Source organism: Ambystoma mexicanum, chromosome 9 (assembly GCF_040938575.1).
Source record: "Ambystoma mexicanum isolate Mex_15411 chromosome 9, UKY_AmexF1_1, whole genome shotgun sequence".
Taxonomy (NCBI): domain Eukaryota; kingdom Metazoa; phylum Chordata; class Amphibia; order Caudata; family Ambystomatidae; genus Ambystoma; species Ambystoma mexicanum.
The window spans coordinates 992545946-992570484 of record NC_090931.1 but is presented as its reverse complement, the minus strand read 5'-3'; the positions used below and the strand labels follow the sequence as shown (position 1 = coordinate 992570484).

The following is a 24539-nucleotide window of genomic DNA, read 5'->3' as shown; positions in this document are numbered from 1 at the left end:
TGTGTCGACCAGTTACAACCTTATGGGGTGATAGATGGTGGTCCTTGCTAGTTTGTGTCCGTGGCCTGAGGGTGGTAAATTGAACACATCTGGTGTTTAATGTCAAGTAGCACTGTGATCTCCTTAAAGAGTTTATTGTGTATTCCTGCCCCACTGTCCTTGCCCTCCTTCTGACCAGAGCACAGCTATTCTAGCATTTGTAAAATTTGGAATGTATCCTGCCCCTACTGTCTGTTCTGGCATCAATACTGATGCCTCCACAGCAACCTTAGCTAATTTGTTTTGTACTAGTTTTGCTGCTTCTGCCTGCCACCTTTGAGCCGTTTCCCTGTCGTGCTTCTTTATTCTTTTGAAATGGTGTACTATTTTACTCTGTATTTCAGGCCACCCCTTTGCTTCAACACCCACAATGTTGTCTAGTGCCTTTTGCACCTCTTTGAGTAGGCCCTTTTTAACAATGAAGTAGAAAAAGTGTATTGATTGATCCCATGAATTACCCGTCTCCCATCTTGACATCTCCGGAACCTGAAGAATGAATTAGGCGGGGTCTTCATCATTGCCCGTAGTACATTGCATGATAGCCAGTAAGTCGGGTGTGTCAGGGAATGCCCGCCGTAGCGGGTCCCATATCTCTGCTCGAATATTGTTAAATGATGCTCCATCATGTGCATCGTTCCCCAGAGTCAGTACCGGGTAACCTGCTTCCACCCACACCTCCCCAGCCTGATTTCCAATCGTCATCACCAATAAGCTCTTTATGTCACTGACCGCCAGGGTAACTGCAGCAGTCTGCTTTTCAAATGCATAAATCCACTTGCCCGCATCTGCCGTAAAGGACGGGATTGCCTTCATCAAATATTTTTGTCTATCTGTGCCCATGGGACATAGTGCAGTCTGCCGGTACCCTTATGTATAAGGGGCATCTGCATCATTGGCCGACCTCCATCAGTCCTTTTCCCACTTCCTCTCTACCTTGACACTGCAATCCGCCCAAACCTGTTCCTTAACCTGCCCTCCCACAAACTCTCCACCCAAGGTCTTTGCTCCGGTACTTGTTCTGCCTCCTCATCCTCATCATCTACATACTCATCAAATGTACTCCCCCCGTCCCCTTCTCGATGGGACCCAAAATTCCCATACCCCAGGCTGTCTTCCCTCTCGTCTCCTTCCCATTCCTTCTCTATGTTGATACTTTTTATAGCTGTGTTATCTACCCTGAACTAAACATCTTCTGCCTGCCACCCAGCAGACCCTTGCTCTGCTGGCTTATCAGGCTTTACTTCAACCTGTGTTGCTCGCAATCTATACAATTCTGTTTGCGCCACTTACAGTGCCACTTATAGGTTTCTTTTATTAACATCGGCATGTGCTGGGACTTCTGGAAGGGATGCATACAGGGGTGGTGGGGCTGTCAGTGCAGTGGACACATAGGTCCGATTGGTGTAACCTGCTGCAGGGAGAGCTGTCAATTGATATATTCCCCCTTGCTCTGCTTGCACCCTGCCCTCTTTTCCTGTACAGTCATCAGTGCTTTCACATTGTGTTTTTCCACCCCCAAGATCTTCTGTATCCTCAAACATCTTCCACAGATCTAATATCTCTTTCCTTCCTTTTTTGTAACTGTTTCCCCTTATACTTAGCTGTTAAAAATGTAGACATGTGTTCTAATGTTCCCTTGTTATGGGACCTCTGCTCTGGCCACAAGCGGGGCATCCCCCTCCTTTTGTCTCTGTCACCCACTATTTATGTTATTAGTCAATTTTGTCCCGATATAATGGCAGGACATTATAAAACTACTCTATGGGTGTTTCTCCACCCATTGTAATTTTCTGTGTGCCTCACTATCACTACGCCTCTGTTAATGTGCTGTGCACACTGCTGCTGTCCTTCAAACAAAAACGTCATTCATCCTCTCCATCCCAATAAAAAGGTCAACAAACTATTTCATCCAACCCCCTTCTCTGCACACCGCCCTCTCACCACACCCCTCCTCCACTCTCACACTCCACACATTCAACTCACACCAGCAATTACAAAAAATGCCCCTCTGTGGGCCCCCCCCCCTACACAGTAAAAACACAAACAAAACAAGCTAAAATAACAAGCTAAAATAAGAATGAATACTATTCCTGAGCCCACTAATTACTCAGGACTCCTATGTATTTCCTTTTTTCCTCCATTATACGATGCTTGTGGTACCACCTTCTCCCCTATCCAGGGGAGGCACCCTACCATTCCATTTTCCTTTACTTAATATTCTCCTTACAAAATTAATAATACCAAACAAAAAAAACATACCCACAACACACCAACACTTTATTTCACTCTCTGCGCATTCAGGCTCTTCCCACTATCCCATGTATCTGTCCCCTACGTGTTATCACTTGCAAGGCTATACTCACGTGTGCGTGTTCACCCAAACTCCTCTGTCACAGGGTTCTAACAGCCAGCTGACCCCACGTGATGGAAGACAGACAGACGGGGCTGCGGCCAATCGTCTGGCATCCCCTATGGCGTAGGCTGACCATGCATAGGGTTGCACCAACCAGCCGCACAGGTTTATACTGTATATGAATGACGCTCTGCTCCCTTTTAGGTTCTTGCTTGCACCCTTTTTGCTCAGAACATTCCCGAGCAACAGAGTTCTTTGCTGGCACACCTATTTTTTGTTCAATTAAAACTTTTTATCCTTGCAAGAATCTCTTGGCCTTTTTTCCGTAGTGGGTTGCATTTTTTCGGGTGTGAGCGTTTAGGGGCGTGCCTTCATTTGCTGACCCTGACATGATCCCAGTGCCCACCGTACCTGCGGAGGTGTCCAGGAAGCTTCTCCAAAGTGGCCGCGCCCATCTAAATAAATAAAATAGAAATAAATAAAATATCAATCAATCATCTACAGCGACCAGTCCCAAAGAATGTGCATTCCCCAGTGGCCGTGCAGGAGCCATCTTTGCAGAATTCCTGCCTGCTCTTGGGAATCAAACAGTTGTAGGGGCTATAACTTGTAGTTGGTTGGGTGGGGGTCGGATGCTTGCTTTGGCCTGGTTGTGATAACATGGACAGCGAGGTGCCTAGCACCATCTCATGGCCTTGCAGGATACATTTTTCTCGGGATAAACGTATTGGCAACAGTTTTAGAACGAAGGAGGGTTTCTGTGAAAGTGAAAGTGCAGGTTTCTCTCTCATCAGCGCTTGGCCCTATTCCGGTTTCTTCATCAGGTTTGTGGCCTGTGTCTAAGCCGCTTCCATGCAGGCCCTATGTTTCTACCATGGATACAAAATGCTGCCTGTTTATATGCGTGCACTAAGTCTAAACATCTACAATTCGCGTAATATAATGTGCGTGTGTGGTCTCTTAGTATCCACCCTAGCCCCCTAGTATATCACGGGTCTCCTCATGCGATTTGCCTCACCCTAAAGTGCCTAGGCGGGTGGGATAGGTTAATTTCTTTCCCAACATTAAGTGTTGCAACACGCATTGGACATGCATCTATGCCTGGGTCACCTGAGTGTGCACCTAAAAACAGGAAACCCTGCCTGTTAAAATGGATATGCGGTCCATAATGTTGCCTGTTTAACATGTGACTCTTATTATTAGATAGCTTAACCCGCATGAGATCCATATAGAAAATATATTTCTGAAATTGCGCGGTTATGCACTGTTTGGCACATTTTACATTTGACCAGTGAGTCATGGAGTCTATACATCCTTCGATCCCGGGATCTCTTATTCGTGTAATGTCAATATATAAATAAATGTTGGGAGACATAATACAAGCCCAGGGTGCTCGATTATTGTATCCTGTTGCTTTTACTCGGCAGCTACACCTGCTATTGTGCAGTTATGAACGTATGATTATAAAGGCACATATGCCATTCATTGTCAGAAGTGCGGAGCCTGTTATTCAAGGGTTTTTGAATGTGTGCAATATTAGAAACCAGCTGGTGGTTTAGTTCGGCTTGAATGCCAATAGCTTAGCTTCCAGAAAGTAACACTGCATGGGGTTGCTGTTGCTATGCAATGCCCCCCACGCGTGTGTTGAATTGTACACATGTAATAGAAAATGTGTGTGTACAGCGCATTCTTGAATTCACCCAGCAAATGGTTCAGGGAACGTTCAGTGTATGTTCTCTTTATCCTGCTTGTACGGCCAACGCATAGCTGTAGGGGAGAAAGAACAACCAAGATGTGGAGCACTTTATTCTTGTGTCCCTTTGTCTTGGCATAATCTGCCTACCATCTCCATGCACCCCGGTCAGGAAAACAAATGGGATGCTTACCAGATGCAGTGTCTGCAGCTCTGAATAGCGACCCAAGAATGAAGCTGGGCCTAACCTTTTCCTAGGTGACAGGGTCTATAATAAATGGCATGTCATGTGATCCTGGTGCTGTCCTAGCAGCCTTGTAAATGAGCAGTGGTGTGTAAATCCTCCAAGTGCCCCTAAGCCTGGTCCCTCATAGTCACAATCTGTGTCTGGGTTTGGACCCCTTGAATGCATATGTCAGACCACCTTATTTTTACAGTGGTGTATTATCTAGGCGCCCAGGCCCAGCACAGATGGCGGCAACCATAGCATCATACAGGGTTGTCAGTTAAGTAGTCCCCAGATGGTTGGATGATGCACTCAAATTTACCAAGTAGTCTAATCTACTTGCCTCCCTCTTAGTTGAATCTTGGGGGTTCCTCTTTAAGGCCAGTCACATGTATCCTTAGTCTGTACATCCACCAAGATTATTTATGGTTGAGGGCACCTCAACTGTTCAGAGATGTAGTGACTGTGTCAAGCACCCACCATAGGTGTGGTGTTGTTCCACGTAATGTGCCACCAGTGAGGCTGTCATAGTCCAACACCTGATTCATGATCTGTGTTCAATGATTCTCTTATGAATGGGCCTGCTTGTTTGGCCCACAAATCTCTTGCCACATTGGCATTTTATGCAATAAATTGCAGTCTGTGCATTATAGTTTGAGCATTGTCTAATTTCCCAGCCTTTTCCATCAATGGGGAAAGATTTAATTTTTCTTTAAAACCTGCACGCTGTGCAGGATCCACAGGGATAATGGCTGATCACCTGTCTCAGGTTCCATAAAATTCTTTTGGCTGACTATCTTTTATACACTGAGTGTGTTAAGTACTCTCTGAGGTACTTAAATCTCTTGAGGGCCTTTCTATGTTGCAGCTTGTTTGGCAACGCAAGTTGGACGGCCAGAATGTCTTCGCTAATTATTTCAACTGTAGTGTATTGTTACAGTAGGTAAGTGTGCATGTCATTTGTGTTGTTTCTTCTGCTTGATCCATGGGGGTTAGTAAAGTCTCCCTCAGAGTATATCTTGCTCTTTTCTGTGAATGACTAAGGAGCTTCTTTGGATATACCCTAGCTTTGAGTCTGTTTTCTAGACTGTTTGCATGTGTCTGAAAAAGTTGAACTGATGAGCAGTTATGCCTCCCTTGCAGATATTGCCCGTGTGGTAAATTTTCTTTCAAAGTAGTCAGGGTAAAGCTAGTGAAGTGTAATAGCGTATTCCTGTCAGTGCTTTTCTTAAAGAGACTGCATTTCAATTTATCAATTTAATTGTAAATGTTGAGATCCAGGAAGTAGATTTGCTGCACAGGAAATTCCAAGGTGAATTGGATATTTGTGTCTCATTCATTCAGCCATGTGAGGAACATCTCCAATGTCTCTACTGAACCTCTTTAGATGAGTACAATGTCAACAATATAATGCTTCCATTTGCATATATTGTGACTATAGGGGTTGTCCTTGGAGTAGATGCGTTGCTCCTCAAATTGAGCCATAAAAATGATGGCCAAACTGGGGGTAAAGCTGCCCCCATCGCTGTACCACATGCTTGTTGGTAGAAGACATTTTCAAAAACAAAATAATTGTTTTATAAGGTGATCATCAAGAGATCAATGAGGAATTCCATTGGCACCCGCTGTTGTATTTCCAGTATGGTAGGTTTTTCACGTATGCAGTCAGTGCCAGATCTTGCAGTATGCTTGTATATAAGGCCCTGATGTCCATGCTTGCTAGTAGGTACTTTGTCCACAATCGTCCTTTGACCTTGTCTCCTGTCTGTGTAAGCGTGGCATTACCCTTCCCTTATCCTTTTCTGTATCATTGGTTTTCCAAAGTCATGTGTTGAGGCCTGGACTCAAATGGGTCACCCCCTTTATCCTGGTCATTATCATCATCGTTTTCTTCAGAATCCTCATCAGTGTATGTGGGTGGTGATGGAGGAGAGCATAAACATCTCCATCTCACGTCCTGTGTCTCTAAATTTGTTTCTCCCTGCTTATCACTAGATACAATATGTAACTAATTTCCTCTATCTTCCCCAGAGATAGTTTACAATAATAATAAAGATCAGTTGTAACAATGATGTTCTAAAATCGTGTCCCTGATTGGTCATGTCAAGGGGTGCAATATGGAAAGTGGACACAGCCGAAAGCCATGGTTAGTGGGACCGTAAGAAAGCTACATGTTAAGGGGTAACAGCCAGAGGCTAATAGTCATGGCTACTGAGTAAGAAGGAAAAGTAGTGGGTCTGAAAGAAACATATTGGGGGAACATGTGCAGTGGACAGAAATGTAGACCATGGCTAGTGGCCTGCTAGTGTTTTAATATATGCAGTGGGCATGGCCAGAGGACCTGGCTAGTGGGTCTGAAAGACATGTATAGTGGACAGTGTCCCATAAAAAACGATGGTATAACAAAACCCTTTAAATTCACTGAAAACAACTTAGTTAAGGTGCAGTTAAAATTCGCAGATTTAAGGCAACAAAATCCTTCAAATTCAGCAGATATGGGAAGTCATGACCAGCATAACTCGGCGCGTTCCCATTGCAAAGCCCATGAGCCCATGCATAATATGAGAGAAGAGAATCACAATGATATACAAATTAGCATTATGGGGGACATGTGAGGTACATCAAAGGGAATGCACCAACTTAAGCTGGTCATGACTTCCCACATCGCTAATTTTCATGGGGTTTTTTGCGTTAAATCTGTGCAACTTAACTGTATCTTAAATAAGATTTTTTCAGTGAATATATATGCAACCTGTTGTGTGACGAAACCTTTGTTGACCTGATTAGACTGCCATGCAAGACTTGATATAATTAAGTGCATTTCAAAGTGTTTTTCAAAGTGTTTTGCTGTTGCCTGGAACGACTGCTGGAACGAAGTTTGCAATCGTGTAAGGACAAGAGGAAGCATAAGAATCTTTCCAGGAGGCGAAACGCCATAAGGACTTGCCACCCTTAGAACTGCATCTACCAAAGTAAATATTGTTACGAGAGTAAATCCAACAGTTTGAGGTGTTTGGGGGCTGGACTTGGTGGCAAGGGGGTTGGACTGGGTTGGGCTGGACTTGGTCAGGCTGGGCTGGACAGGGCTTGGTATCACGCAAATCCTTGTCTGCATATGAACAGAATTGTGCCTTGGGAAACTAATGGTGAATTTTTCTCTTAACCCTTAGATCCTTTGCGAGTAAAGACTCTGCCCCCTCAATACCCAGAATCCCCATAAAACACTCTGTGCCTGCGCATTTCGCGTGTGCATTTCGAAGTGTTTTTCAAAATCTGTTTGCTCTTTGGCTGAGAGGGTGAGTGGGGAGTGTGCCACTATTATTCAAACACTCACCTCGGAATTAAATCTGTTGGCCTGTGCGAAAATCGGAAATACATCTTTAAGCCTAAGGTAGTGCACACATTTTATTTTTGGTCTGTATTCACAATTTTTGTTAACATAAACTCACAACTGACAGTGTTCATTATGCTCCGCAATGGCTACTCTATTGAGAAGCGGAAAAGTCTGTGCGTGGACTGCAAAAGTACCAATTCGCATAGAAATTGAGCTGCAGTTAGAGTCAATCCAGGATATAGCTAATGCAGCTAGCGCACCATCCCTAAATCTAAGCCGTACCTTAGACTTTCCACCTCTGAGACTGCAACCTACCATCTTGCCGGACTTTGAAACCCATAAGGTGGTGATATTACAGGTGGTGGAGTTGGATTACATGCATGCCAAAATTCGAGCTCAACTGAAAATGAAATAATCCCATCCCCTTCTGAAAACACTTTAGAATTGGCACAGCCGTTTCAAAACTGTTTTCTGAGTATTCAAGAAGATCTTTCTCAGCCACCCACATACGATATTAGTTTAGGAACTGACATTAATCCAATAGTTGATATCTCCATGATGGCCCCCGCTCTAAAATTAGAGTTGGGAAGAAGAACCAGACTATCTCTAGGCCCCTCCACACCCGTCAACGCATCCATTTCATACTCAACCACGGGAAGGGGAATCATCCTCTTTTATGGACTTTGGCCAAAAAAGTAACTTCCCATTACCCTCCGCCCCCCGATCCCCTATTTCAAGGTGCTCATTCAGATTTGGCACCAAATGGGGACTATAAAACGCAATCAGGGGCCACTCATGTTACAATGTCTAGTTCCCTAATGGAAGATCTGCACCCTTTTGCCACACAGGAAGCTTCACCGATTGCATCTAGAACAAGTTCATTACTTACTGCCGAAAATGAAAACCTTTAAAATACTTGTCCCGTGACAACTAGAATAGTAAGCCTTTTGGACAAGGGTCATGATTTAACACACTTGGAGATCAGAGATCTCAAACACTTAGCCTCAGAAACCTTAAATAAGATAAACAAACTGGAGGGCTTCCTGTTGGAAAGAGCGCCGAACTCAGAAGGTATTGGGATAAGGGGCTGCCCATGCCCTAAAGAATTATTTCCGACGTTGGGCCCAAATATAGATTCTAAGGACCCAAGTGAATTGATTCTATTAACAACAGATGAGCTCAGATTAGACTTGCTCCCCGCAACATCCTATGCTGACGCATTGTCAGCAAAACCAAATAATGGCCGACTTCCAAACGACACTGAATATGCGAAAATACTGGAACACCTGATAGGAGTTTCCGATAAAGTATCTAATCTAGAGCTGGGCTTTGCCGAATTAGCCTCCACAATTTCTCTATTGTTTGACTCTGTGGCATACAAGTCTGTCAACAGATAGGAGGTCTCTCCATCAAACAACTCCCCTGATAGTCCTTCTGCTCTTACAGAGCTGCTGTTAAACAGCGATGTTGACCGAGAGATAACTGAAACTGTTAACAATGTTTACTTAGGTGAAAGCAACTTATACTCAAAGGTTATCCATCTTTCACAGCGTCAAAAATACCTGGATTTTAGGCAAGAAAAAAAGTTAAACCAAAAATATCAAAAAATGAAAGAAACCAATAAACAAAAAGCTAATATTTCAACAAATGAGGTTACTATTTCGGACCTCGCCCCGCTTGATGTAGAAAGTGAAAGGGCTTTACAACTTCACGAGAGCAACTTTACACTTGTTGATAGTAAAAACAAAAAAACAAAAATAAGTTCAAAAAAAAAACTATGGACAAATTAAGACACTTCAGGGTGAATTCAGTCTTCCCAATAGCACCACAAATGAGTTTACCATGAAACAACTAATTGAAGGTAAATGCTTACCAGAATTAAAAGAATCAAAACAATCTCAGCTTTCTACGTTCTACCACATGGTAGAAAAATCAACTTCAAGGAAAGATAGTCCTGGTATTACAGGGGAGCCAAGGGATGAGAAGATTATATCAAGCAGATTATAATCACCTATTATATCAGGCCTAGAGGGATCTCAAGCAGAGAAGGCAACACCTAGTACATCAAACCTACCATACATATTAACTCACCAGGGACAAGTGGGAGCTAAAATTCACTGCAGATAACTGATTTCAAATTGCAGTCCTACGACCAGAACAGGGCTCCACTTTGACAGGTGATTCATGGAATAGGAAATTCACGAGGAAAAACCCAAAAAATGGTTTCCTGTCTGAATAAAGTTCCCAAAAATCACAATCTCCATACTTTAGACATGGGAAATAGTGAGGGGAATCACAGAATTCTTACAAACCTCATCAAATCCATGTTGATGGACCTTCTCCCAGGAATGCCAATTTTATGTGAACAGTGTGCTTATGGTGGCATTTTGTCAAGAAATAAGCAATCTGGGGAAGAAGATAAAGTGGGACAACCCACGTGACCCATTGAGAAAAGTCAGCCCCAATTGATAGCTAAAGGAGCGGATAAGGCTAGGGCACAAGGAGGCCAGGATTTGTCCGGGCTGAATCAATATTTGACAAATCAAGAAACCAAGTTGGAAATTAAAGTCGCATCACCAAATCATTATACTCCAGACACGGATAGTTTTGAGGACAATCAAAAAATGCTTACAAATCTCATTAAATCCACTTTAATGGAGATCCTCTCAAGACTGGCAAGCCTAGGAGAACTAGAAATCAAAGGCATAATTTCACTCAGAAATGGCCAATCAGGGGCAGACTTTAACTTGAGAGACTCCACACGACCCATTGAGACGACAAAGCCCTTAACTATACCTACATGCATGGACAATGTAATGGCTGAACGAGGCCTGGATTTGTCGGGGTCGGACGGGCATTTGACAAATCAAGAATCTGAGCCGGAAATCAATCCTGCACTATCTAAATATAAGGCCACATTACCTAACCATATTAATGACAGCGATCTACGTTATGTGAAATGGCAGAAAATAAAATATCCAGACTTACCTAGTATTCTTTTATAAAACCTTTGGGATGAGGGGGGCCACCCTCTCTTCACAGAGTGCGCATCTTATCTTTAATGAATTACATCCCAGGACTAAGACAAATCTCTTCCGCGGTATTAAAACTAATAGACTTTGTACATCCCACTAGGTTGGACCACGTGAGGATTGTTTTACACGCCAGAAACGTATTTGAAGCGATACTGTGGGAACTTGAACAATTTAATCGAATGGATTAAGATATCCTTATTTTCAGTAATGGCACTGGAACTAGCAGGGCTGGGGATGAGAACCCCACCAGACAACAAACCCAAGAGCAATATGGCATGGACTTTAAGAATGGGAGACCGGTATTCCAGGGGGAGGAGGACCAAGGGTGAAGATGGCTAGCCCTCTCACTTAGGGAATCGATCTCCCAAATTAAATCTTTGCATCAAAATCTTTAATCCTCCAGGTTGCTCGAAAGTAAGCAGTTTTCTGTCCTGGAATTCCAGAAGCCATAGTAATGTTTTAACATCTGTTGACCTGTGTGAAAAATTCAAATAATTTGAGGTGATTTGTCTCCAGCAATCCTGGGTGACAGCAAATTTCCAATTGGATGGTTATGAAAGCATCCATCAGTTTGCTAAGAAAGGCAATCGGTGTAGAGCCTCTGGCAGACTGCTAATTGCAATTAAGAAACGTAGCAGGAACTAAAATCTTGTAATCTGTAGATATTACAAACGGAGCAATGGCGGTGATCCTAGAGCTTCACATTGCCATAAATCCTTCTAGTGTTCTGGTGATAAATATTTACTGGAACCCTTTTGAGGTGTTGGCAGACTTCATAGCAAAAATAAACGCATGCTTTACCAGCATGATGTTGAAATTCAAAGGACTACAAATTATAGTTGTCAGTGATTTTAATGCTGAGATATACTACGGCATTGGACTAACAAAAAACTGTGGCGCAATTTCGCTGTGGAATAGCGCATCAAACCAAACAATTGAAGGAGCGCCACTTAGCACAAGGAAACAAATTCAAGGCCATATTGAATGCCTTGTATAATAGTTCCTTCATGGCGCATACATGGTCTCATGGTTCAAAAACGTCCTGCACAGACCACGTGTTTTTATCTACAAAATTGCTCGACTATTGCACAAATATTGTGGTGGTAGAATCCACCTTTAGCGATCATAAATTTCTCAAATTGGAGTTGACCAGTGAATTAAACAATCTCGAAAAAGATAAAATTAAAAATACAGGGATAACAAATTTCCATGGGAATCGCATTAAAAGGCACAAGGGAAATGCGAGCAAACTAAATGTAACATTTATCAATGAACATCAAACGAATCCATTGGCTAAAAGACAACTTTTGTTCTCAGTTGCCTCATTTCCAGAATATCTGAAGTCTATGCTATCTAATTCTATTAATAGCATGGATGGTCTACCGATTAAATCCCCTAGGTTACACGTATTTGATCCTCTAGTAAGACAGGAATAAAACTGATTAAACAGAAAGATCAGGAGTATTTCAAATAGCACAATAAATCAGGAACTAAAATCTAAAAATCTACGAGCAGCAAAACAAGCATGGAAAACTTGGCTGAGTTCTCATAAGGCCTCAATGCTACAAGCCGACAACAAAGCGATGCTTAATACTCTGAAAGAGAGCACAGGACGCCAATTTTGGACCCTAATAAATAAATTGGAATCCTCACAGGTTACCCTCCACTGTATTATGGAGGACACCTGGATTTCTCATTTTGATTCTTTATATGTAGGTAAATTTGTCTTTCCTGAGGAATTGATGGCATACACAAATTACCCATGGGAAAGTGATTTTACGATATTAGATATTGAAAAACAGATAATTTCTTCTAATCCATCCAGGGCCTGCGGTCCAAACGGATTGGCAAATGTAAACCTAAAAGCTAACCCGGAGATTTGGGCGAAAGTGATTTTTTTACTATTCTCCGATAGTAGGCTGAAACGACACATCCCTACCTCCTGGAACATCTCGTACATTGTACCCATTTATAAGAAAGGAGAGAAAGGGTCTCCTTTAAATTATCATCCCATTGCAATTATGGATGCTGAATACAACATTTTTGCAGGACTATTGCTTAAAAACATAGTAGCATGGGCTGATTCTAATAAAATCCTAACCAATAGACAGTTTGATTTTCAGAAAGGTGTGGGGACTGAAATTGGAAGTTTGATCTTCAACCTTTAATTGGAGAAGGCATTTAAGAAAGCAGCTACCCCAATATGTATGACCGCAATCGAGCATGTGATAAGGTTGACAGAATATTGCTATGGTCCAAGCTTTTACATCTCGGTCTTCCGATGGGAATTCTTGCACTTCTAATTAATTTGCACGAGGGGTCTACAGTCCAGGTTAAATGTAGACAGAACATTATCTCGTCTGATAAAAACATCAAATGTTCTTCGGCAGGGTTGAATTTTTTCAGGCCGACACTTTTAAATTTTTATATATCGGATTCCGGAAAGATCATGGACGAATCTTCCTTAATTTCGCCCAAGATAGAGATAACCAAAATAAATTTGGTGCGCATGTACCAATGATTTTTTGCTAATACATAGTACCCCTATAGGCTTACAACGAAAACGTACTGCCTTTTCACATTACATAAGGAACCATTGACTAATAAATGAGAAAAAATTGGTTATAATGTGCCTAACAAAGCAGAAAAAAATCCCATACTTCAAATGAACTATACAAAATCATATGTTTGTAAGAACTAGATCAATGCGCTATTTGGGTTTTCAGTCTTTGACACCAATAAAATCTACTTGTACAGGAACTGCGTGTTGGAAAGAGTACTTAATTCAGTACCTCAGATGAAAAAAGTTGCAAAAAAGTATTGCAAGTATTCTCTGCTTCCTTTACAAGCAAAAAAGTATTCCTAAAATCATCTACGGGCTCAAAGTATTACCGATTTTTCTTCATTATTTCTCTATAAATTAGAATCCAAAATTTGGCAAAGGGTTATTCATTACCTCCCGAAAAGTGTTCCGTTAACTGCTTTGAGATATGAATTGGGCCTGTTATCGATAGACTGCATGGTACGATGGAGAAGGCTGACACTGTAGAGAAACCTGGTTGGGCTTAGTCAAAACAGTCTCTTTGCTGAGATAGGGATCCTAATGGGAACAAGCGCATCGAAATCAATATGGTTAACAACCCTACATCTTCATTGTTTAAAAATATTGGATAACATCGTATCATCATATACAACCTTGTTGTCCAATCCCAGTAAAACCAAACGTGCCCTTCAGTATAAAGATTGGGCTTCCACGATTGAGTGTGTGCAAGCATCAAAGATCTATCACCATTTAGTCCCCTATGGAAAACTCATGGGGAACCCCGAATCATATCTCTTAAAATGTCCGGACCCCATTAGGCGTATTGTTTACCCGAGATTTCGTTTTAATGTCCTAATGACTGGAGAAATTCAGGAAATTAGAGAAGGTGACAAAGGTAAACGTATTCCCTGTCGTTTTTGTAAAAATTCTTTCAAAAGGTAAACTTTGAGACACCTTCTGCTAGAATGTAATGTAATTAAGTCACAACGTGTTAACACCTTTGTTAAATTTGTCACCAACCCAGAGAACATCGATCTTGATGTTGTATGGTGGGAAATGCTACACAGGAAATCTGTTCCCCTAAAACTGGCGATTGTTAAATGTTTAATTAACGTGTGTGGGCTCATGACCCTGCCTGGATAATAGACAGTTAATTTGGTCAAATGATTAGTTTTCTTTTCTTTTTATTTTTTCTTATTTTCCTCTTCTCCAGGTCGTTTTACGAATGAATGCACATTTTAATTTTGATTTGTTTAAATTGTATATGATTCTGATCTAAGTGTTTGTATTCTTTTCAGAGTTATTTTATATATGTTTGTATAAGTTATTGTTTATAAAGGTTTTGCTAAACCAAATACAATGAAAAAAATAAAAAGAATAATAATGTCCATGTGGTTTTCGTTCTCAAGAACTCTGATGTGGCAATGTAATTTCTTCTACATTTGAAAGAATTCTGCTTATATATATGTAGAAGAAATCATACATATATGTATTTTTAGCCATTTAAGTCAAGTCACACACAGCATAAGATATAGACATGTAGATATAGATATAGCCAAATAAATATATGCATCACTGTACTCTGTGATTGTTAAAATTCAAGCATTCGGCCATAGATAGAGGGCGCACATAGGGATCTACACTCCTATTCTTTCTGGCTCTGCTTTATAATGGAAAATGAGTGGCAGTGTACTATCTTTGCTTTTTTTATTTACATAAATGTAGATTCCTTGCAAATGCACTTAATTGAGGCTCACTGATATCTTGAACTGTATTTGTCAGGGGTTTTGATTTCACTTTAGTGCAGTTCTGCCACTCACATATGTGCATTCAATAGGAGAGTCTCTGGGAACAATGGGCTGCCACATGATAAAGTAAGCAGCACATTTCCCTAACATTGGTCCAAATTCAATGCGCAGGGGTGGGAAAGGTGCTCTGTGACTGAACGCTATTCCGACTATCACAGGATGTGTGTGTGGTCAGTTTGCTGTCCCCAGTGTTGCTAGGTCTGGAAAAGATCTGGGGTTAAGCTAATATTGGGATTGTTGTGACTTGGGGCTAGCCAGCCTCTTGGTTGTAGCCCCTGAGTTGTTATCCAGGGCTACAAACAAAGTACCCATGTATATAGCCCCCTTGGCCCCCCCTAGCAATGCATCTGGCTGTCCCCACCCAAAACTGATGTAAATGCAGGGAGAGGTTTTAGCATAGGGAGGTAGGTAGTGCAGGGCCACTGGGAGAGAGCTCAGAAGGGAATCACACATTATTCTGTGACCCATCACCCAGTCAGGGGGTGCCTGGGAGTGCTATGCTAGGCCCAACCAAGGGACAGGAGACCATCACTGGCCATAGGTAAGTAATTATAATTGTGTTGTGTACAGGTACACAAAGGTGCGTCTGTGAAGGGCATTCACATGAGGTAGCATGTTGTGTGGCAATGTAAAGGATGCATGGGGCAATCAGACAAATGGGGTAATAATGGGAGCAAAAACAAAGTGACATGCAGCAAGCCTAAGGACAATAACGTGTTTGAGGCAACATGAAAGTGAATTTGGCTATGTCTGAGGACAATAAATTGCTTGTAGGAAATCTTGGGCAATTATTGCCACAAGACCCTTCTTGGGGCAATGTGAAAGCAGCAAGAAGAATGTCTGAGGAACATCAATGGCATAGGGCAGTTATTGTAGAAATGTGAAAGAAGCATGGGGAACACCAGGGGACAATCAGTGGCACTAGGTAATTCTAGGGGAAAAGTGAAAGTGGCATTGGGGAAATGTTGATGCAATTAGTGGCACTGGGCAGTTCTGGTGGCAATGTAAAAAAGGCATAAACTAGCTGTGGCAATGTGAACAAGGCATGAGGCAAGTCTGATGCAATCAGTAACATCAGGAATATATTTTGCCAATTTGAAATAGGAATGGGGCAAGCCAGGAACAATCAGTTGCATGGGACAATCTTGTGGAAATATAAACGTGACATGGGGCCATACTGGTTGCAAAGTGGAAGAATCGTGGGGCAGGTCTGCCTCTTCTATCTCTTGGGGAGGTTTCACCTCCTTGGGAAGATCTGCTTCCCCAAATCCATGTGAGCCTCTGTTTCATCTTGGAGGTTTACCTCTTCGAGAATTGGGAAAAATGCTTTTTCCAATATCCCTTGAGCTATCTTTTCCCCTTCCTTCACTGTATAGGGATTATTCCCATGATTGTGGAGGAGCTCTTTAATGTCACCCCTCTAATCTGAGTCAATAATCCCTGCCATCACATCCAACCGATGTCTTCATGATAACCTTGGCTTTCAGGCCAACCTTATGTATATCTTTTTTTTGGAGGGGCTAGAGTAAGACCAGTGGGAATTATGCATCTGTCACCTGGGGTATTTAGATCTTGGTAGTACTTTGTAGGTCAAAGCTGAAGGATTCTGAGGTAACAACTGAGGGTGTTTTGGTCTTGGGTCTTAACCTGATAAAGTGTATGGATCCCCAACATTTATCAGTTGGTACCAATCCCACCCGTGACACCATATGTGGTGGGTCAGAAGAAGGACGCAGAATCTGATAAGTCATTTCACTATGAGGTTTATTAAAGAAAAATAAAAAGGCCTAACTTTCTCTATCCTATAATATATCCCAACCTAACAAAACTATTTACGGTGTTTGGCAGTCTTCAGTGAATGTCTTAATAGAATCTATCCATGGTCTAAACTAAGCCTAACTGACCCTACCACTATAATAACAACTAAAGATAAGCGATCAACCCTGTTCTCCTGTAAATTTTGTCATTTTTAATTTTAACAAAATTCACCGCATAGTGTTCTGCCAAATGGGGAATTAATTAAATTAATATTCTTAGTTACATAAGGTAAGTATCTGCACAGTTATTCCCCTCCACCCACTATAAAGGGAAAAGATTCAAGGCAAGCAGACCCCTACGACACCTTTTGGTTTTCCAGGGCTTAGTTCTACTTACATAGCAAGCATCTGCTTAATGTTCAGGAAAGCCAGCTGCATCTCAGGACACTCTTGAAAGATAGGCCAGGGGTCTGGTCACTTCACTCTCAAAGGTGGCCTCCCGCTCTTCACCACAGGACCCAATGAGCTTTGAGGCCTTCCTAGAAACAGTTGGCTCCACCCAGATGCACCCTCAGCAATCTCCTCTGGCGTCTCCTTAAAGCTGTCAGATGGTTCGTTTCAGCAGCCCTCCCTCTGTCCTCCTGTCTTCCTCTATTTTCTGTCTCCCCTGTTTTTATGTGTTCCCTGTCCTGATGCAGTCCCCCTTTATATAGCATACATTACATCACCAATTTTACAATCTTGGGGAAATACCCTGCAATTATCCCTGCCACTAGGATTGTACAGTTACCCTTTCTCTTTCCACCCTCAGTCAGGAATGGTTTCAGGGCTTGGAGCAACATCTGTCGACTCCTATTCCTCATCATACTTTGTTCTCCTTTCAATTTTTTGGCAAAAACTCTTTTGTATCACAGCTTTTACTAGCAACTGCCATACCAAACATATTTTCTGTTTTAGCTGATCATGGAGAATTAGATAAACTGACCCCCAAATCCATATGATGTAGCACGGACATGTGGCAAATTGTCATTTCCATAAAATGCACAACAGTTATGAAGATGTAAGTAATTAAGCATATTCTTTATTTCTGTTTCCACCTTTTCACCAACTCTCATATTTGGAACATGTTCAGATCAACCAGAAAAATAGTCTAACTGGCCATTACGGTTCCCGGAGCCACAGATAGGTGCATTTTATATCCCCAAACTCGCCTGGCAATTACATAAAGAATTGTAACAAAATGAAATTAATCCACAGTATGGCTGCTGTGCAAAATACCTAAAAGATAGTAGTCTTTTAAATTAATTGGGAGTGTTCATGTTCAGCAAATGGGAGGTTTGCTTCATCCAGCACAGCCATCCGTCTCCCTGGGCCAGCCTGTGACCAGAGGTTTTTTCTGAGTCTCTTTGAAGTGGGTGCCCCGTCTTCACAGCTTTTAGTCATGCTCCAGCCAAGGATGACTTCCCTTGAAGTCCCTGCTTTAACTGCCTTCAGAGCCAGCCAGTCTGGGGAACAGTGGGATTTCCACATCTTCAGCACACAATTCTATTGCGGGGGGTAATTAGATGGGAGATGTGACATCCATGGCTGGAAGTGTGGTTTTCCTTTATGAAGTTTTTCCCTCGGCCTCCTTCTTTTGTAAATTAAATGCTGCTTGTCCATTAATAATGACCGGTAGGCCCCTTTCCACATGGCTCTTTAACTTTACGTGAAAAACAAAAGCAAAAGCCAAGCCGTTTTTGTTGCAGGGTTTAAATGCCTGCCATTCATGTGAAAGGGACTTCTGTTTGGGGTCTTAAATGCACCCCACACCTTTTGTGCAATATTTACTCCCTAAAATATTCATAGTGGGGTTTGAGAAATATAGGGCTAGTTTCCATTCGGCTACTTCTCCATGCACTTGAAGAAAGGTGTTCAAAGGAGGACATGGACGCCTGTAAGCTTGGCCAGCGAAAATATTCTAGCCTGCTCATTAGCATATTCACTAATCTTGCAGTAGTTCTACATTAACTAAAGACCCATCTTTAATTCTCCCTGCTCTGGAAATTCTCCCCTCTCTCCTTTTCTCTACACTGCTCAGCAACACAAAGCCATAAAAAGGGCAAATAGCAAGAAATCAATTTCTTAAGTAGAAGAATAAAAGGAGAAATTGATACAGCAGATAAATAATGAGATGAAACAGTGCCAAACGCACAGATCACGTTTGAAGTTCACGCTCCCCAGAAATGTTGTATCCATGACACCTGAGCACCGCAAGGGACCTTGTTCCTGTTTCTCTAGCATTTTACCCCTTATAGTTTTCTAGTGGATGATGACAGGAGAGTCCCTGGGGTGAGACTCTTTTCTGCGGCGCAGATAAATATTTTTATCTCCAAGCGCTTAAAATGTAGCCACTGAAGCACAAAATGGAATCGAAAAATACAATGATGCTAAAAACAGCAAAATATAGCACTAAGAAGAGGGCGATACCAATGCACTGCTATTTCTTCTTTCCTAGGCTTGTTTGTAATTATGTTTTAAAGGGTACTTTCTGCTGCACAGCTGATCCAATGCCAGGAAGGATGCAGCGTGTTTGTATGCATGGCGAGAAAGAAGGGGTGGAGGGGCAACACTTGAATTTCAATTGTTGAGGCCAGCTTACTTTACAATATGAATTGCTTTATCTATGTCTGGCAAACATAAGATATTACAGTACATATGATCTCCAGTGAATGACAAACACAAGTTGATGGCAATGCCGCTAATTTTGCACTGTAGAAATGCTGCTCATCTGGGGTAACTCAGACACACACACACACGCGCGCGCGCGCGCACACATAGTTTGACAACACTGTACTAGGGTAACCAGAAGGCCAGATTCCTGCTTCTTGTATTTTTTAGTCTATCCTTCACTTTGCATTCACATCTCGTCAATCTGTTCTTTGGACAAAAAACGAGCCCGTCCTCGTTTTTGAATTGTGTCGTTGTATTCTGAGTGATGTGGATGTACTTTTGTTAAATGCATTTTGTTGGCATGCGGAGGCGTCTGATGCGGGACTCATTACTCGTTCTGTTTAGGAAACAAGCTTGGATTCACCATTGACTTGGGAAAACTGCACAATATATCGTTGGGTCAAGGACAAGAAGTCATCGCAGAAATAGCAATGGAGAAGGCATCAAAGGAGGGACACTGGGTTATACTTCAAGTAAGCCGTTCCTACTCGTGTTATCCGTGCAGCGCTGCAGTTGAGAAATTGGGAGATTTTCAGAATGCCATGTGCTGCTGCCATAAAAAGCTGTGTGGGTGAAACAGCACAGGGCTGTGAACGTGTGAATATAGTATGCATTGGGAGCGGCAGTCATAATTGAAAGCTGTTGTCTGCCACCCTAATGTCGCAACCGCGCACAATGAAAGTTATTGTGAACCTCTTTCACTTTCCACTAATGAGATCTACTATAAGAGATATGCCTCAATGGCCACCCTCGCCCCTCTTACCTCAAGGACCTAATGGAAGAGTGGGGCTGCTGAAACCATGTGTGCTTGAGGTTACTGTCCCCTGCTTAATCTATACAGAGAGCAGAGCGCAGTGTCTTCTGCAAGGGAAGGCGCAGGAGCCATAGGGGAGGTGCGAGAGGGTGGCTGAAGGCATCAGGAATTCTTTTCTTGTGTTTGTCAGACACATTTTTTCTACATGATGTACCCTCTTTACACACTGATGGCACGTCAATTTCACTGGTGTGACATATTTTCCTCTGCTTCCTTCCAGTTTCCTCTGGCTCGAAGGAAGCAGGTGAGGCAGTGTGTTCTTCTCTATAGCCGGAGCCTCGCTCTGGCAAGCGTGTGACATTGACAAGATGACGGCCGAGTCCAACGCTGCTCTGTGACAGAGGGAAAGCGGCAGGCCTGTCAGTTTAACAGGCAAATAGCTCCTGCGCTGTCAGAAAGACGACCCACGTGCAGAAGTTGGTACGTCACTGTGACAGGCTTACTGCTGCCTAACAGCACTTGAGTTGAGGTTCTACATCTATCACAGTGTCAGGCCCACGGTTTCAGCACTGTCAGGAGCAGCCTATGTACTGGGAGGCAGACGGAAGTAAACCTGAAGGAGGTGGCAGAGTTCCGCAGGATGCCAGGTGCTATTTTTCTTTTTGGGCAGAAGAAACACACTTGTGAGTTCAGGAACGTTGTGGGAGGCCACATCATTTCTCATTATTTTGGTTGGTGGGCAGCCGAGGGGGAAGAGTGTGGTTGCCTGGTAGAGAAGAATTTTTTGGTGTTTAGAGAGGGCAATGGGGAAGCATGAGGGACGTGGCTGGAGTGGGTGAGGTGGTGGTAGGACACCAGATATTTTATGTTTTTTTTGTTTTACCCCTGTTGCCTATGCTACATTCAAGCCTTCTTTCTTCACCCTTTGCACCGCTGTCCCGTGGAGAAATGGCCTCAAGGGGGGCAAACACTATAAGTGGGGATTCTGTGGCCCCAAAAGACTTCATAAACAGAGTGATATGATGGACTCCCATGTTTTGGGCTTTGGTGATGAGGCTGGATTGCTACTACCTGCTTCATGATTTAGGGCCTGGGGCTGATAAACAGTAGGTACCCTGGGCTCCCCGGCCCATCACTAGATCTAAAAGAAGTATCCTTTCACTGAACCCAAGGCGACCCCACAATAGGAGGAAACCGAGTGCAGGATCCCAAGACCTGATAGGTGAATACTAACCAGTGGAAATCAGAAAGGAGGTGCCACTTACCAGATCTGGGGAGGTCGAAATATTTTGAAGAACCTCTCCCCACCTAACCTGGGTACCCTGAGACCCCTATACAAAGGACTGTCCATCCTTTTTTCCCTTAAAGCTGTCATAATTCATTAGTAAGGGGTGTGTCCACTCTCCCTAGTCTTGATTTATTACACCATTCACTTATAAGCCCCTGTTTTAGCCCAACTAGTGAATCCTGCTCTGCTGAATCCTTACGGAATTATTTGATCTTTTTGGAACAATGCCCTGTATAGATACCCGCCAGCTCCCAGGTGCAAGCCCGCAAGCTTGAAGGGAGAACTCTTGCAGACTTGAAGGATCAGGATAAACTGTTGACTGTCAGTCAGCCAATTCACATCGGGGAACTTGCAGCAATCAGAGGAGAGGGGAAAGAGCAGTATGCATTTTGAGATCCAATCCCTATACTCAGCAGGTTGGGCTGGGCGACTGGCACTGATCAAGAATTCACAAAGCCCGGGAGGTGGATCCGAAAAGGATATAAAAATGCTCGGCACTCAATGCCAAGGGAAAGAGCTCCTAGGAGGAAGGCGCTGATGTCCAGGAGCAGTGACGATGGAGAAACAAAAGATTGGCGGAGAGCAAGCAGAAGGGGAAGTCAAGGCCAAAGAGCAGCAGTAGAGGAAGGAAGAGGAAAAAAAAGGAAGGTGGGTAGAAATTGAGAGGAGAAGGGGTGAGTGGAAAGCACTGGCAAGAGAGATCGGGAGAGTGGACAAGGAGAAAGGTGAAAGGAGGGTGACACTAGCAGAGTAGGATGGAAGAGAAGAAAAGGGAGGAGCAACGTTGGGTGAATGGCACCTATCAGCTATATTCCAGGGAATTTGGAAAAAAGCATTAGAGGAAGGAAAGGAAAAACCAGAGACAATAGTGGGGGAGGCCAGGAAGATAAGAGCACCACAGGAGGGAAGCCTGAGAGAAAAGCAGAGGGGTGGAAAGACATGAAAACAGAATTTTGGAGAAGCTAAGTGGAATGGGGTAGGAAAAGAGGAAACAAAACGATAGTGGCTACGTCAGATGGATAAAAGGTTCTTTTCCCTTTTCCCTTCTTCTCCTTCCAACTTGGTTGATAGGCTTGGTGACCTATGTATAAAGTAGAAGATAAGTGTAAGAAAAGGTGTGTAACACTTGTCTTAATAATCTGTTTTTTTCCCCTTGCAAAGACTACTTGTGTTATATACCCTGGTACAATTTTATCATCTTATGAATTTTGTATGATTTTGGATGTAATTGTGAAAGATTTATTTCTGTTGTAGTTGTAAATCAAAACACAAATAAAAAAAAAAATTAAAAACCATGAAAACAGAGAAGAGCCAGAAGTAAAGAAAACCTGGAGGGAAGGTGGTTAAGAGAAGAATGGTGAAGTGGCAGGAGAAAAGGAACTGAGGAAAATCAGTGGGGGGGTACAAGAAGAGTGTAACACAAGCAAATGCATAGAGAGAGAGGAAAGAGAAGTGTAGAGATGGAAGGGGTTTGGGACCCAGTTAATGACATATAGGGCCTCATTACGACCCAGGCGCTAATGGGTTAATGGTGCCGTAAAAGGCTGCGGCGCCGTTAACCTATTAGCGCCTAATTACGAGGTCCCTTTGCGGGACCGGACCTTAACGGCTGGTGTAGACCAGCCGTTAAAGTAAGGACCCGCAAAGGGACCTTGGTGCTAATTACGGTGCCGCAATTTGAGGCACCATACTTAGCGCCTTCCCCATTCCCATTGAGCCCTATGGGGCAAAAATGGGAATGGGGAAGGGCCATGGAGGAAGGGGGAATTACCGCCCCGCCAACCTTGTAATGGGGTGGTAATTCCCCTTTACTCCATGGGGGAGTCGGTAACTTACCGGCATGGACCATGGTGCTAATAGAACCATGGTCTTCCGCCAGGGTCGTAATGAGGCCCATAGACAACTAGGAAGGAGGAGGGAGACGTTAAGAGATATATATGAGGAAAGAGAAAAAGTAGGAAGTCAGGAGAAAAAAGCAAAGTCGCCCCAGTGTTTTGGGGCACTGACGATATATTAGAAACCAAGGTGAACAACTGCAGGGAAGCAACGAAACACAGAGAGGCTACATGCTAGGAGGAGTCTGCATGATGGCTGCCACTACAGTGTTTACACATACTGGGCCTCATTACAGCTCAGGCGTTAAGGGTTAACGCCACCGTTAACCCTTAACGCCTGATTCTGATTTTAACGCCTGCTTTTAGCAGGCGTTAAAATCCATGGCGCTAACCTGCCATGGTGCTAATTACGCCGCCGTAATTTACGGCGGCGTAATTAGCGCCTTCCCCACTCCCATTATGCCCTATGGGGCAAAAAATGGGAATGGGGAAGGGAAAATGGGAAATGGGGATTTACCGCCCCACTCACCTTGGAATGGGGCGGTAAATCCGCCATCCACCATGGTGTAAACAGGGTTTACACCATGGTGGTAAAGTTGGTGCACTTAGCACCAAGGTTGTAATGAGGCCCACTGTGGCTGAATATGACAGAGATCAGTGGTACCCTTGCCTGGTATGTGTGCCCCATTCGTCACAATCCCAGAGAAGCCTGGCACAGCTACACACAGGCATTGGAAAGCAGTTCAATTAACCCAGGGCCCTTTTAGCTGTGACAGGTGGAAAGGACCACTTGGAAGACGTAGGTCTTGTCTTGAAGATGGTACAGCTACCGCTCAGCCAAGACAAGAAAGAAGCCCAGGGAACACTTGCAACACCAGAGACTGTCTGTTATTTTCGCTTGACAGGGAAGAGAAGTAGTACAAGGGCAGATAGGAATAAAGGTATGAATTATGGTTCTTATGCGAGCAGAAAGTTCTTACGTTATGTTTCTGGATTGTTCCCCTCTTTTATGACCAGCCCGCCCCATACACTTTGCTTCTTTTGTTTGTAAAAATAACCCCTTTGAACCTCAATGTCAGAGTTCCGAGTTGTCTAGTGATGCCTCCACCGTGTCAGATGTCATTGGGAACGGTACATTGAATATATCCCTTTTTTAAAACCTA

General features: G+C 43.1%; 1 protein-coding gene across 1 annotated transcript in view; it reads left to right on the top strand.

Moving 5' to 3' along the window:
* Positions 1-24539, top strand: part of LOC138488874 (dynein axonemal heavy chain 11-like) — a 2478284-nt gene that overhangs the window by 2077414 nt on the left and 376331 nt on the right. Inside the window, exon 47 of the mRNA XM_069616234.1 lies at positions 19845-19972. Coding sequence (XP_069472335.1) covers positions 19845-19972 — 128 coding nt within the window. The remainder of the gene's footprint in view (positions 1-19844; positions 19973-24539) is intronic.